At 43.5% G+C, this 16,185-nt stretch overlaps 1 protein-coding gene across 3 annotated transcripts in view; it reads left to right on the top strand.

Moving 5' to 3' along the window:
* Positions 1-312: 312 nt before the first annotated feature.
* SASH1 (SAM and SH3 domain containing 1) overlaps positions 313-16,185 on the top strand; it is a 300,847-nt gene continuing 284,974 nt past the window's right edge. Inside the window, exon 1 of one of the 3 annotated variants that reach the window (XM_023632953.2) lies at positions 313-605. In XM_023632953.2, coding sequence (XP_023488721.2) covers positions 561-605 — 45 coding nt within the window. In that variant the 5' untranslated portion in view covers positions 313-560. The remainder of the gene's footprint in view (positions 606-16,185) is intronic. The other 2 variants (XM_070256422.1, XM_070256416.1) reach the window with 2 other exon arrangements.

The raw sequence follows: 16,185 nt of genomic DNA, 5'->3' as shown, positions 1-16,185 counted from the left end.
GGATGAATCATTTAGTGGCCAACTTTGGTTGATTTCACCCACAGGAATGCCAAACATTGTCTCCCTGAGTTGCAAACTTATACTCACATTCCAGATGTCCATTCTTGTGTTACTGTGCACACCTTAAATTGAGCTGAGGGATTTATAATTACTAGAGTCGCCATGAAAAAAAAAAAAATGCCAGAAGGAACCTCCGCCACCCACTGTGGGATTGTTCTTGGCATGGGGCCTAAGGCGTGGTGCATTTGCACATGGCAATATGAGTTGTCATGTCGTAAGTGGCAGTAATGCTAGGGGATACTTTTCTTCTCTGAGTTTATTATTATCTCCTTGAATGAAACATATCTTGTTTTTGAATCATAACTAAACGAAATGCCCGCACCCATCTCACCCCAACGTATGTAAATTCCATTTCTCCCAAGACTCCCAGCTCGGAAAGAATGCAACCGCCAATATTATGAAAGTGGCTCAGCTGAAATGTTTGCTTTCCTGTGCTCAGTCACTTGAGCAGTCCAAGTGACACATTTGACAAGGCAGAACAAGAAATTTATCCCTTCAATATGGAGCATCTTGCGAGGGAGGCTGAGTTTTGGAGCGAACTAATGGTAAGTTGAAAGAAGTGTTTAAATATCAAGGGCAGCATGCTGGGCATTTTCCTTGTGGCTTTTTATAAAATTAAGATGGAAGGGGAATTTATAATCAAAGGATTGTAGCCTTGCTCGTTATTTTAAAGTGAAACATGCCTTGTACATACCAAATGGTGTTAGTGATAAATGACTTTGGATGAATTGTTTGGGTGTAAATTTTTCTAATTTTTTCGATGAACAATACTGAGCAGCTTGTGGGCACGCAGGACACGACCTTATTGAAGCAATTACAGCTTGCTGACAGAAAGGAATTGTAAAGTCAAGCTAGGTTTTTAAACACAAATGAAGTGTTTCGTAGTACTCTGTTGGATTGTTACTTTTGGTCTTCTTTAAATGCATCTCTTTTAAGATTTTATATATACACATGTATGTATATATATTTGTGTGTGTGTGTGTGTATATATATGCATGTTATGATTACAAGAACATGACAAAGAAGCTTACTCATGTCTGTCTAGAACTAACTTTCGTGATTTTTGAACTGCACATACTCAGACCTGCTGTTTCCCGGTATGTCACTGAGAGTAGCTGAGTCCAGATGACCTGGTCAAGTCCTAAAAGCCTCATCGGATGGCAGATTCCCAGGCCTTGGGGATCCTGCTAATCATCTCATTTCATAGTTGAATAAACTCAAGTTCTTCTACTTGAACAACCCGTAGTTGGGCTACAAGACCACAGATTTCAAGCCCCTAGCCCGGTGTTTCTGGTTAGTATATCTCACTGTCCCATAGTACAAGTTTTCATCTTGTTTTCTCCTTTCTAATATGAATTTAAATTTCATTGGAAACAGAAGACTCTGTTGCAATCATAGGTGCTTTTTAGATTGGCTGGTATAACAAATTCTCTTTTGGTGGCAACAGTGTGACCCCCGTCTTTTCCCTGGCAGCATGATCTATATCACCTTCTTTTATGACATGAAGTTGACTCCAAGAGCAAATCAAAACATTAGTTCCTAAAGTAAATCACTTCTGTTCATTAAAGAATGTTCACCATCCCCGATGTCTTAGGTTTTAATGCTGTATCTAAGCTGGCAAGCCATGTTGTATACTGTTGGAGAAAGGAAGATAAATACTGTGCTGCTCCCAGGCATAACTAAAAAGGCATAATTTTCAGATCGATATTCAAGCTTTTGATACTTCTACCTTTGTTTATTCAAGTCATTCACTCATGGACTTAGCAAGTATATCAACAAGTTGTATTCTAGAAACTCAACCATTTCTATGCTCCCGTAATATTTAGATTTTTAAAATTTCTTTATTTGTATTGGGAGCTTATTTTGACAAGCTATATACAGAAAAATAAAAAGAGTTCTTCCTGCTGCATGCTGTCCGGGCAGGAAGGAATGTCTCTGTTCCAAGGGGCTGGGGGCTGATGCAGCAATAGGTTCTGATTGGCTCCAAGGTCTTAAGACAACTCGTGGAGGCCAGGCAGTGGCTGGAGCTCAGGAAATACACTAACGGATGAGATGTAGGCGTTGGTACTCTCCACTTAGACCCCCCAACCCCATGCCCCAGGAGGTTTCCAGATAAGATACAGTCAATCACATGAGAGAAGGTCAGAATCATAAAGTAAACACCTATCATGTGAATTCAAGCTCCTTGTTGTTCTGTTACCCCTTGATTCCGCAAGCTGCCATCTTGAAAACTCTCTCCTCTTTGGAAACTCTCTTTGGCCCTTGGTTCTATCTCTGCCACTGCGTCTTGTCACCAGTTCCTTTGGCAGGTAGGTGGCCTCTTACTGGCAGCTCAGAGGCCGCAGAGACTACCTTAGGGAGTTGGCAGCTGCTCAGGAGTCTCTCCTCAGCTCCTTCCAAGCTGTGCAATAGCTAGAATACCTGCCAACTCAAATCCCAGGGACAGGCCTGGCCCCAGGGCAGGAGGGACTGACATTCATTATGATCCAGTGGCTGCTCAGGAGCCTGCGTGAATCAACAGAAATGGAGTGTGGAGAGCCTGGGATATTTTCACAGTGTCTTTCTGTCATAATTGATGCACCCAACCTCTCTTGTGGTCAGCAGGTTGTTATATACTGCATAGATCATGAGACAAAGCTTTAATGATGGGCTTGGCACCCTCTGGTTAGTGAGCAGGGCAGGAGGGAGAGACATAAGCCTCTGCCATCAGAAGCTGCAATTTCATACACAATGTTGGACATTCTCTATCAGCCTCTTCTGCCTGGAGGACCAGAGGAGTTCCTCAATCGATAATTCCCTAGTTGTTCTTTGTCCTTAGTGCACTTGAGTTTTTGCATGCCTTCACTCTTGCAGACTGCTTGTGTCGCTTAGAAATTCACTTCCATGCTGGACATAGCTGGATAATGTTTCTCTCAAGGAGGATAACAGTGGCCCCTGGAAGTTCAAGTTCAGGAGCTTGCCTCCAAGTGCAGCTTCAAATCTTCAAGGCTATGTGCTGTTCAAGGACAGTTGATAGATCAGGTCCCTATCCTGCGCACAACCTAGCATAATGGTTATGCTGGCCAACTTCAGCAAGGATGGATTAAATTGAGGATGCTGTCAGCAATGGGCGCAGCGTACGTGCACACTTATTTGGGGGAAGTGGACGGTGGTAACTGGCTATGTAGTCCTGTGCGGTTATCACCATTCAGGAGATCCAAGCCATTTTTCTTTTTTCAAGCCTAAAATCCCCACTTGCCCCCATCCCCTTTCTCCAATGACCTCATCTGAACAAAGCATCAGGGAGATGCTCCTTGAGTCTGGCCTCTGTACTAAGTCCACTGTTTTTACAGAGAATGCAGAGGAAGAAGACATGCTCTTGACTCAGGAAGGTCAAAATAGAATTGAGGGACAAGATATACATCCATGAAACAATTAGAGGGCAAAATAACATATAATTGAGAGGCAGAGTGTATGGTTCAGTTGTTAAATTGTATAGCGATTCTGAAGTCAGGGAAGTCAAAGAAGGCTTCGGGAAGAAAATGGATCGAGAAGGATGGACAGGATTTGGAAAGGAGACAGATAGACTTCTATATGGAGGGGATGATGTTGAGTAAATGCTGGGAGGCAGAAATACCCCTGGTCGTGGGATAGTACTGAGCGAAGAGGAAATGCGAGTGAGCAGATCCTAGGGAGAGAGAAAGTTGAGCAGACCCTGGAAAGCCTTGAAGGCAAAGCAAAGGCGTTTAGATCTGGTAGGAAATGCGAGCCATGGAAGGTGTCGGAGCAGTAGCATGCGATGATAAAATCAGGGTTTAAGGGAAATTTGTCTGGCAGGGTAGATTGGATTCTGGAGGCCAGATAGAAAGCTATTCTTAGGACCCAAATGTGAGATGACAATGGTCCCAGACCACAGAGGTACAAATGGAATACGGAGAAAGAAGTATAGTTGTAAGAGAAAATATGAAATACTAGTTAATGAATAGGATCCTGTAGAGTGCAAACTGTAAAGGTAGCAAATTATGGATATCTTCTCTGGGTAACAGTCTACCTTGGCTCAAGATGAAAGCAACTTCTTATTCTTCTCTTTAGATCTGCTCCTGAGGTCAGGAAACCTTTTTCATACTTCCCCTTCTGTTCCTTGTGTTAACCAAACACTTTCTAGAAAATTCTCCAGACACCAGTGCCCATTCTGAGAGTTCGGGCCAAAATTTCTCTTCTGGGCAATTCTCCTGCCACTTGGAACATTTTGCTCCCTCAGAGCTCCTCCTCTCTCACAGCTGGATTCACGAGATGGTGGATAAATTTCTCAAGTTCTCCTTCTTAGCTACTGTTGCTGAACATGAAACTTTTTGCTTCTTTCTCCCTCACTGTCTTAGTTTTATTTCTAGTTGGTTTGCTCCTCACATCCCGCCCTGCCCAGCTTCATTCACATCCGTTTGCCCGCTGACATCTGGCCACCCAGCAGCACACTTCAGCTTTAGATGATCAACTTTGCCCTGCATAGACGTAGTTTTATTTGTCTTAAAGTCTCTCCTATCTACGGGAAAAGGAGGCACACGGCTCACCTGATAGTTTGAAAGGAGAAACAAGTTATCACAACCAGGACACAAGTGAAGAAAATCAAAGGACTGTGGTTAGAGTGACCGAAAGGGTTTCAAGGGAAATTTTGAATCATAGAAGTGAGAACTTTAAGGGACCATAGACATCTTGTATTTGACCTACATAATATTTTTTAAATAATTTTTTCTTTTAATCTTTGAGCCAACATTTAAAATTCAGAAGTCTTGACATAACAATCTAGAAACATATTTCCTTGAAAAGGAAGCAAAAGACATGGCAATAATCTGCTGGAGCTGTGTGTTGCTACCTCCTGTGGATGCGGCGTGCGTTCTCTTCTTCATCTGCGCTTTCAAATACTTATCAGGACCTGTGGACATTTGAGTTTCGACCTCTGATCTAACCAATCTCTAATTCTACGGAAAGAGAAACTGAGGCACACAGAGGTTAAACAACTTTTCCAGTGCTACCCAAGAGGCTGGTAGCAGCACAGGGACCAGAACTGAGCTTTGCAATGACTCTGTGACTTTCTCTCCCCTCCCTTTTGGGACTGTTGCTGTTTCTGAACACAGGACCAGAAAGGTCGGCAAGTTGGAGGAAGGCAAAGGCCTGTAGGTGGGAATATGCCCATCAGTCCAAAGGGATGTTGAACAGATGTTCCTGAGAGCAGGAATCTGGGGAAATCCAGAACAATAGTATTTCTCAACTGTGATTTGACGTAATTTTATTTTACTATATTGTACTTGCTGCTTATAATACCAAGAAGGAGCATGCTTCATAATTAGCTTTTTCCCCTTTATTACAATTTGTTTTGCTTTAAAAAAAATTCTACTTGAAAATATGGCAGTTGTGATTTAACATTGTAAGCGTTTGCATGGAAAATGTCTCAAACTTCTAAATGGAACTTACAGATAAAAAATATTTGCGTGTGTTTTTTCCTGTCCACTTTCCTCTCCTAAGTTCATTTCATTTCCTGAGACCTCTGGCCTGCCCTGTTGGTTTAGTTAGAGTCTCCGTCTTCAATATGTTAAAATGACATTGGCACTTGGCTAGAAGCTGGGGCAGGCGCTGCCTCCCACGGCCTCAGCCGCGCTGTGATCTCGGCAGGCGCCCAGGGCGGGCAGGAGGGGGCCCGATCATCCTGCTTATCATTATTAATGTGGCTTCAGCGACCTCTGCTGCGTTTCTGTCCAGTGTGATCCTGGCTGCAATTCAGAAAACACCTGCTGAAATCCTTGTGAGAAGTCCCTGCGCATGCCAAGGCCAGGTGATTGGTGTCGCTCTTGAACAACGTGACAGTCAACCTCTTGGCTCTCTCCTGCAGTAGCTATTTTAATGAAAGGCGGAATTCTTTACTGAGTGAAAGTTCAAGCAGACCATCACAGGCTGGCATTTCTACGTTTTGCATAGTAACACTCAATTTACTGAATTTAGCCTTTTCACTAAAGTGGAAGAAAGATGGAGATTTTGCTGGGCATCTAGAAATGGAGGACGGATATGAAAGATTCTTTTCGTTCTTTGAAATGTAGGAAAGCTTGAAATTAATGTTTGGTCTCTCCTTTTGCTACATTACCCTCATCCTCCTCCAAGGAATTAGACCTCTGTGATTGCTTCTTTTTCCTTTGGGAAACGTTTCTTTCTCCTCCCCAAACGCTTGGAGTTTTTGGCTGATGTAACAAGATCACCTCCTTGCTGGTGAGGATGTTTCAGCCCCACCATTTTTTGTGCTATTGTTTTCAATATAAGTTCTACTTTTCCATCTGCCATGTGATGGGGGCCATTGAGGTGCATCCCTTGGGCTGTTAGCCCAGGGGTCTGCCACACCCACTAGAGCACAGATTTAATCCAGTTCAGCCAGGGAATATATGAGTTGTAAATGAGACACAAAAGCTCTGTAAAGGTATTTGACCCCAAGTCCACAGAAGTCATCATCCATAGAAAGTTCATTTGACCTTAGACCACAGTGATAAAATGCGATGTAATTGGTATAAGAAATTGATCAATAATGACAATGATGATAACTGACATAATGTACATATTTAGTAAGTAAATACGTAGGAACTGTGCTATGTTTTACATGAGTGTTATCTAATTTAATCTTTATAATTGCCCCTATATTCCTCTAAAATGAGTGAGATAGTCTTAGTTTTAGGCACACCGTTTAAGAGGGACACGGGCAAACAGAAGCAGGTTGCAAAGTAGGTGTGGGACCAACTGGAGAGAGCAGAGATTCTCAAATTTGAGCCTCTGGCAGAATCTCCTGGACGGCTGGCTAAAACAGATATTGCTGGGCCCACCACTGTGCACCTCCCCCTAGAGTTTCTGATTCGGTGATCTAAAGTGAGACCCAATAATCTGCATTTGTAACAAGTTACCAGGTGATGCCAATGCTGCTGGCCCAGAGAGCGTACCTCTAGAGCTGCTGGCCTAGAGCTCAAAACTGTATCCCGTGTGGAACAGCTGAAGTAGCCCAGAATGCTTACCCTAGAGAAGAGACTGCTCTGGGGTGCACGAAGGCCTCCTGCAGCCTATTAAAGGGATGAAGTGTGTAAGTGATACCAAAGGTTTGAACCAGAGACAATGGATGTGACATCGGCCGTGGTTGTGGACTGAAATAAACATCGGCTGAGAGTAAGGGAGAACAGATGGAGTGGGCTGCCTGTGGGGGCAGCAGATCAAGGAACCTGGGAGGCGCCCAAGCTGAGGGGAGGAAAGGGCTGCAAGGATTACAGACTGGAGGCCCGGAGGCGAGGCACAACTGGGTCTGCTGCGAGTGCACAGGACTGTCAGATGTTTGATTGTAAATGCAACCGGTGGCACATATCCTGCAATTCACCTAGTCCCTACTTTCTTAGTCCCACTGATTCTTCCATTTACGCTCACCGGCCTGGTGGCAGATGGTCATGGAGCTGAAGGCCTCTGATTGTCCAGGGTTACCAAGCACCAGGTGAATGCTGGATTAGATATTTTTGAATAATGTGTCATCCAAACTCTAAAGAATGAGAGAAGGGTCACTAGGTAAATCAACCCCAGTTTGCTGACTTGTAGGAATTGTACACTGGAAGAGAGGACCCACTGAAAACCGTGCTAGCACGGAAGCTGGTTCTAGCATTGCCGGTCAATGCAGTGTTTCCTAGTGTGGCTCGCTGAGTCAGGCACTCCTCTCAGTCACCCCACCCTCCCTCCAGGTTTTCTCCCTCCAGTGGCTTCCTCTAGTTCCACATTACTGGAGATGACCCACACTGGCCACGGGACCTAAATGGCAAAGCCACGCAAAAGCTGTGGCTGAGCTCACTCTTTCTATCCCTTACTGCAAATGTCGCCCCAAGTCTGCCCTCCCTGAGTGCAGGGGGTTGTTCCACCCTTCTGGGAGACAGGTGGGCCTTCGGGGAGCCTGAAAAGACAGTGAGAAGTCTTCGAAAGCGATGACCAAGCCTTGGCAGGAAAAGAGATAAGGGAGAGAAGTTTGGGGTTGATTTCAAAACAACCAGCACCCAAAGTGGTGGATTTCCAAGAGGAAAAGCTCATGTAAGAAGTTCTAGAAAGGAAGGATAAAGAAAAACAGAAATGACAGAGAGACGTAACAAGACCAGATCATGAAATGGAAGACCTGGATAAATTGTTTGGAGAACTATATTGTCAGTGATAGACACTTTGTCCTTGAGACGTTTAAAGCGAAATCAGAGAAAGAGCTAGAAGAGTGCTTCAGAAGAACATTCACTGACAAGTCTAAATGGCCTGATGAAGTCTTTCCCACCTTTGCCTCCTGGATTTGTTTGCTGGGTATCTGGCATCGCAATCCCCAGGCAAGCACACGGCTTTCTCAGTTATGAGAGTTCTGGGTTGCCATCCAGATGGCAAAGCCAGGAAGAGCGTATCGCCTCTTCCCTGGATCATCTTTCCATTCTTTCTTTTCTTCTCTCTTTCGTTCCTTTCTTCCCTCCTTCTCTCCCTCCCTTCCTTCTACCCTTCCTTCTTGTCTCCCTACAAATAAGGAAAGAAAAATGTAGGGGGACCTCTGGAGCTGGTTCTAATAATAACCTTGGCAGGTAATTTTTGCACATGCACAGGGAGTCATTTTCTTATAACTGAGATCCGGGGCTGTATTGCTCCCAAGAGAAAAAACACTTCTATTGACGTGTTTGTGTTTTGGAACGATAATATTTGTCCATATGAAAGTATGTGTGATTCCTTTCTGCCACACCATATGGCTTATTACTATTCATAATCCAAACAGTAGCAGCTGCTGCCGAATGCGAGAATGAGATTCCTTGAAGTAAAAATGGACGAACTATTGGATGCCACGTGTAGTTTCCACAGCATCACTAGTTATTCACCAGAAACTTACATATGGGCCCCTTTCATGAATCCACTAAGTTCTTTATTAATATCTCAGACGCTTATTTTTCTACCCCTCTCATCTAACCCTACTTCCATTCAACCTGTGCCCCCACGGAGCTGTTCTTCCTTGGGAACGTGGACTCCTATTATCCAAAACTATTGGCAGCTAAAGCTCTCAGTTTGGTTTTGTTGACTGATGACAGCTGCCAGAAAAAATTGCTGTGAGTTTTCACCCTGGTTCTCCATGTGGCTTCCTGCGTGGCTGAACCGCATTATATATTTGTGGTTAATCAGACACATGGAGGCACTGGAGCATTAATGATGCCCCCTGAGGCCCACTTGGCCCAGCTCTGAGGTAACGGAAAACGCAGGGCAGCACTTTCTACAGACCATTTGAATGCGGTTCGCAGAAACCCTTGAGGTTTAAGAAGGAAGTGATTTGTGGAATAGGTGCTGGATGCTGCTGTAGAAACCACCGCAATCAACAGTACAAAATAGCCCAATTTCACAAAGGAGGAATATCCTCAAGATATTTATATCATCACATGGTCATTCTGAGTCCTCCCCAAAGCTGGAGGTTTTAGAAAATCAAAACACCCTTTATGCTGATTCTACACATCATGGTGGTAAATATTCATTTAGCCAAAAAAAAAAGGCCTGACCAAATATCCCAAAACTTGAGCCTAAAATGAAAGTATATAGATAATTGCTTCCATTTTCCAATTCAATTGGTTTAGTCTTAATAATACCTTGCATTTGCGTGATGTATCATGGTTTTCAGGGTGTTTTCATATATATTAGCTGTAATTGAGAGCTTTTTCCAAGAAGAGTGTCAGGTGACCCGAACTGACGGACATTCATGAGACTGAGATGTTGTCTCTGCCCAGTACACTTTGTCCCGCTCTCCTCACAATGGGTATCACTAATTTCCAACTTGTATCAGTCGTCTTCCTGCAGCCATTTGTCATTTTCGGGTGTCTTTTGGTCAGTTCTCTAAGTACCTGCTGCTTTTATCACAAGTTATAATAGGGTGATTTATCAATGTCATTCTCCTCCCTTGGCGACAAGAGAGCAACTGCAAGATATTACAGCATCGGTCTGCATACCTGGCCTTTAACCACAGTTCTCCGACTTGAAATGACATTTACACCTCTGTCATCCCACAGCTTGTCGAGAGGTCTTGGAGTAGTCCTGACTTTGCCAGCCTTTGCCTTCAGGATGCACTAGGTAATTGTTTCAAAAACTTCTGTGTTCCAAAAGGAATATCTGACAACATTCCCAAGTCACTTTTTCTGTGCAGGGGCCGCGTAGGTGTGTGTGTGTGTACGTCTGCTTCTCATTTCTGTGTTTCTTAGCATCATAATCAGCCTGACTCAGGCCAAACAGGTGATTGCCCCTGTAGGGCTATAATATGGTTTCAGGGCTAAATAGTCCAGATAGGTCTTCTTAATAGACGATGCCTGAAATCCCTCTGTTTGTCCATGCTAACCTTTCCCCAGTCCCTGGAGAAACTTCGCCCAGAAGGCTCAGCCCTGCCTGCTCCTGGAACCCGTCCTGACCCACAAGTAGTTGGCACTTGGACAGAGATTGGTCCTGCTGTCTGGTGGGCCCGGGCTGAGCCCGGGGTCGTGTAGCTCACGCCATGCCAGGCTGGTGGCTGTGCATGGGATGCCACCATTTCTTTCTGGTTTATACATCTGCCCTTCTGCTGAAATCCAGCTACCCCAGCCCTGCCCACTGGTTGTGCTGCTGAGCACGCTCTACCCTCTGTGTCCCGTTGCCTCAGGGTACCTTCCAAGTGAGCCGGGAAACAGGGCTGTGTCATGATTTTCCTCGGCCCTAGGCACTTTCACCTTCATAGACCCCTTTCTCCATAAAAAAGTATATTATAACTATGTTGATATAAAGACAAATATATTAACACTATATAATAAAACATTTCTTTGACTTGAAAGTGCATTTTTTTTCTTCTGACTTTGATTTCTTTAAGAGAGATTAATACATTTACTGGATTCCTGAAAGTATTGAGGCCCCAGGCACCGTGCCTAGTGTCCCGGATGGAAAAGGTGAGCACTACCTAGAAACGGACCTTTGTGGCAGACCCTTTGGCCTTAGATCAGTTTCCAAGTTTCTTTTGTAAACCACATTTGGAAATTTTATCATGTTGCTCTTCTTCAGTACTAGTTTTCATCTAATATTCTTCTTTAAATGTCGTCCTTTTGAAATTGCAATAAATGTATTTTTACAAGAAAGTTTATGTCCCTAGCATAAAGCCAGTGTAACTTGTTCTTAGGCACTGCATGTTGGTGTCCCCCCAAAATTCATGTGTTAGAACCCTCATCCTCAGTGTGATGGTATTCGGGGGTGGGGCCTTTGGGAGGTAATGAGGTCATGAAGGTGGAGCCCTCAAGATGGGATTCATGCCCTTAGTGGGAAAGACAGGAGAGAGCTTGCTTCTCTCTCTGCTCTCCAGCATGTGAGGACACAATGAGAAGACGGCCATCTGAAAACTAGGACCAAGAACCGAATCTGCCAGCAACCTGATCTTGGACTCCCCAGCCTCTAGAACTGTGAAAAATGAATGTTTATTGTTTAAGCCACCTAGTCTATGGGAATTTGGTACAGCAGCCCAAGCAACTAAGATACTTACCCTAAATAGAAAATGCACATTAATACAAATTAACATAAACACATTATGCAACTTTTTTAAATTTAAGTTTGTTCGTGTTCTAGCTAATTCCAGTGTTCTGAGTTCCTCAGCATCTCTTATATTCTACTAGTCCTTATGGATTTAATGATTGAATCGATGCCTAACTCAAAGATGCCCACCCTATTCAGAGTTTTCAATTTATTCACTGTCTACCCACCAGCACCCAGCCACTGTCCAAGTTCTTGCTCCAAAGCAAATGAACTCACCAGACCTCCCCAACTCAATTTAAGCATCGACAGAGCATCCCCATCCATCTGACTGGGTGTTGCTGGGAAACATCATTGGCCATCACAATCCTGACTTACCATTTCCTTCTAGAACACGCTGTCCAATAGAACTTTCTGTGTTGATGGAAATGTCCTATATCTGCACTTGCCAATACGGTACCCACTAGACAGTAGACTGTGACTACTGAGCATTTAAAAAGTGGCTAGTGTGACTGAGGAACAAAATTGTTACTTTCATTTTATTTAATTTAAATGTAAACTCTTTAGCTACATAGGGCTAGAGGCTACCATATTGCACAGGGCAGCAAGAGTGTGTGATTTGACTGTGACCGTCCTTCTTGGGTTCCAAATCTCTGTCCCAGAACCGATCAGTTCTAGAATTCTTTCCCTTTCCATGAGGCCTATCAGGCCACCCAGCCAAGTTCATCAGTGAAATGGATGCTACTTTAGCTGCTATTAGATATTTACACCTTGGTATAAAAGAAGGCTCTGAGAGGAGGCATGACAGAAGCAAGCAGGAATAGAATATGAGAATCCTGTGTGCTACCGGGAGTCTTATGGACGGTGGGGGTGAGAGGGAACAGAAGGGAGAGATCAAAGTAACAAAAATTAATTTGCTCCTGCTTTTCAGTTATGCAAAGCTAACAATACCTGAATTTTAGACTGTATTAATATCACTTTGTTATGGTGACCCTCTCTGGAACTCATGGAATGGGAGGGTAAAATCGAGTATCTAGGCCAGTCATGGAATTCCACTTCTCTCATCACTTACTGATTTTGGAAGAGATGCATGACCTAATGCTGGCCGCTGAAGGACTTCTGGAAAAACTTTCCTACCAACAAAAAGAAATGCATAGAAGATGACCTTTCTTCCTCTGCTGGGATTGGTGGGTCTGTAACTGAGGTCGGACACTGTAGCGGCCATTTTTCACTCACGAAGTGCAAAGATGACCTGCTGATGCTGGAGGAGAAGAGTGGGCAGGGTTCTTACTAGCATGGTAGAACAGGCAGATTAACTAACCCTGAAACAATTTGGACTTCTGCTTTGTGAAATAATAAACCTCCCAGTAGGTTAGGCCATTTTGAGTTGGGTCTCCTTTTATTAGCAGCTGAAATCATCATTTCTGATATAATGATAACATATATGGAGTTCTTATTGCCTCTAATTTGACTTAAAACTTCTTTCTGCCAGAAAATGACAGGCTATAGTCTTAGCTTTCTCCTGCTTCATGGATTGGAGAACCTGTCCTTTCTGGCAGTTTATTATTTTACTTATGGGACGCCTCTCTGTATAAATCACTACCAAACTTTGCCTATTTCTTCATCTTTGACATGAGAATAAAGCACTGTAAACTGCTCTCTTCCACTCTCTTCCTTGTGTTCCATCAATGAGTGAACACAGTTAATAATAAAAAGAAATCCTAAATAGCAACTAATGAATAGTAGTAATAAGATGTGGCCTTTTGCTGTAATGATTTTGATTACAAATGTAAAATATAGTTTTATTTATATCTTTGAGAATGAGCCTTTTTTCTGCTGCACATGGAGTATTGAACACATATTTAATGGGAGTAATCCTATTTCCCTTGTGGAGAAGGTGTAAATAATAGAGCTTTCGCCCCAAAGCAGAAACTCTTCAGGGAGTCTGTCTTCACTAATGTGTATATTGATATGCATGCATATTTCCCATTAATACTAATAGAACCTAATGCAATCATATAAATCACCTGAATTTTGATGCAGTGTGAATCTGATGTTGGATGATTCGAGATGAACTCACAGAGTACATTTGTCTGCTACCTTTTCCGTAATATGTCTTCATCTTCTAGCCGATTTTCTCTCCTGTGACTGAAATATTAATCAAAGGCTGTTTCTGCTGGCTGGCATCTTGTACACACCCCTTTTATCAACAGAAGAGATGAAGAAGACTCGTCTTTGTGACTAGGTCCCTCTACCCGGGAATAACTTAAGGTTCTTTTGAATGAAAGAAAAACAGAATGGACAGAAAAGAGAAACTAAGAAAGATTTTCCTTTTTTTGTGGGAAGAAGTGTGTGCGACTGGGCTAAATTAAGTGAGCACATGTTCCTGAATTCTGGAAGGAGTGTCAGATCAGAGTAGGATCTTTTACCCTGGTTGGCAGTGTGCTTTCTGGGAGAAACGCAGTGAAAATGCTTTCCAGCCAGTCTGCCTCGCTCTTCCAAAATGAGCTCTTCCAGGGGCTGGCCCCGTGGCCGAGTGGTTAAGTTCGCGCGCTCCGCTGCAGGCGGCCCAGTGTTTCGTTGGTTCGAATCCTGGGCGCGGACATGGCACTGCTCGTCAGACCACGCTGAGGCAGCGTCCCACATGCCACAACTAGAAGAACCCACAACGAAGAATACACAACTAAGTACCAGGGGGCTTTGGGGAGAAAAAGGAAAAAAATAAAATCTTAAAAGAAAAAAAAAATGAGCTCTTCCAGTCTCATCTAATGTCCAAGCCCTTTCCTCTCTGAGCTTTCTCCTCTCTTACTTGGATCCTCGTCACAGTGATCACTCATGGAAACTGTCTTTCATTTTTCTCCATTATAGGCAAAAGAGAAAAAGTATACTCTTAGTAAAAAGAAATACACACACACACTCACATGCAGTATTTTTTCCCCCAAAGTTTCTGTCAGACATAGCAAAAATAAGAATCAGACAAAAAGGAAAATGGAGATTGTAAGCAAAAAATCTATATAGTCCTTATTTACTACTGGACCACATAATCTTAGATGATAAAAATTAACACTGAAAATAACTTTGGCAGTATATTACAGTGATGTTACATCCATCCAGAGCTACAGTTTTTCACAGTTGGCAAAGCCCTGGGTGTTTCCATGGATGTTTCACATGGGCACTGCAAATGCTGTTCATGCCCCTTTTACAGATAAAGGAACTGAGGCTAACTGAAAATGCTTCAAAAACACCATCACTGGGTTTTTTTAGGGGGCGGTTGGGTGAGGAAGATTGTCACTGAGTTAACATCTGTGCCAATCTTCCTCTATTTTGTCTGTGGGATGCCACCACAGCGTGGTTTGATCAGTGGTATGTAGGTCCGTGCCAGGGATCTGAACCCACGAACCCTGGGCCATCGAAGTGGAGTGTGGGAACTTAATCACTACACCACCGGACTGGCCCCTCATTAACTTTGATATTAGTAAGTTAGGAGTCATTTGGTTTCTTCTCTAGTCCAAGAGAATAAGGGAATAATTAAGTACAGAGCTGCTCGGGTAGGCTTTGAAATCCAAGATGTCTGAATTCCCAAAGCCTGTGTAGAGCCCTGGGTGAAACTTGAAGTCTACAAAACATTTCAGTTTGGTCGTTATAATCTGCTGGAACCGAAGGGGACGCTCGGATTAAATTAAGCTTTAATCGACGGTCGTTGAGGGTTAGTGGGAAAGGCATCGAGTTGCAGCAGCTCTTCAAATCTTACTCTGAATGTAGACATCTTTTTAAAACTGCAACGCCTCTAATACTAGTTATTAATATGTATTACTCTGTCTATAAAACTGGAAATTTCATTTTGAAAAGAAAACATTATTGCTGAGTGGAAGAGCTTGTGCAGTCTAACTCTGTTATCTACATCAGAGGGAAATACGGCTGTTTGGACCATGAAACTCTGACTCAGGTATCCTCACCTTAAGGGCCTCCCATCAAATTGTGGATATCGGACTTAGGACGAACTAAAGGTGGGCAACCAACCGCAAAAACCGTTGCACTCATTCATTGATTTCTTCAATAGTTTATTACATGCCTGCTGTGGGCCAAACCCTGTGCTAGGAATAAATACAAAGAGCAGACATGTTTCTGCCCTTCATGGGTCTCTTGGACCAGTAAGGGAAAGCCTATGGAAGGGCATTGATGGAAGGATCTGGATACTTGCTGGGGCATTTGCATAGTAATCTCACATACTCTTCATTATAGTCCTAGTCAAGTAGGTAATATTATCCCCGTTTTAGAGCTGAGGCCCAGAGAATGTAAAGCAGCTTACCCAAGGTCACATGGTATGTGAAGGAATCAGAAATCAACCCCCCATTTGTCTGATTGTGCTCTTGCACTCCACCAACATTAAACTTCATGGTCCCCATTGCCATAGAGTATCATGCAGGTGGCCTTCAGCAGCTGCCACCTGCCATTGACTGCCACCGTGTCTCTGGAAGTGTCACCCTTAGCTGTTACGTTGATGTTGGAGCCCACATTCCTTCTCTCGGGACACTCTGGAATGGGGAAGAGAAGCTAGGAGTGCTGTCCCCAAGAGGATTTGCTGCGTCATTCATTCTCAAGCAGCCT

This window comes from Equus caballus, chromosome 31 (assembly GCF_041296265.1).
Source record: "Equus caballus isolate H_3958 breed thoroughbred chromosome 31, TB-T2T, whole genome shotgun sequence".
NCBI lineage: Eukaryota > Metazoa > Chordata > Mammalia > Perissodactyla > Equidae > Equus > Equus caballus.
The sequence above is the reverse complement of the archived record's forward strand: the minus strand, read 5'-3'. Positions and strand labels throughout refer to the sequence as shown.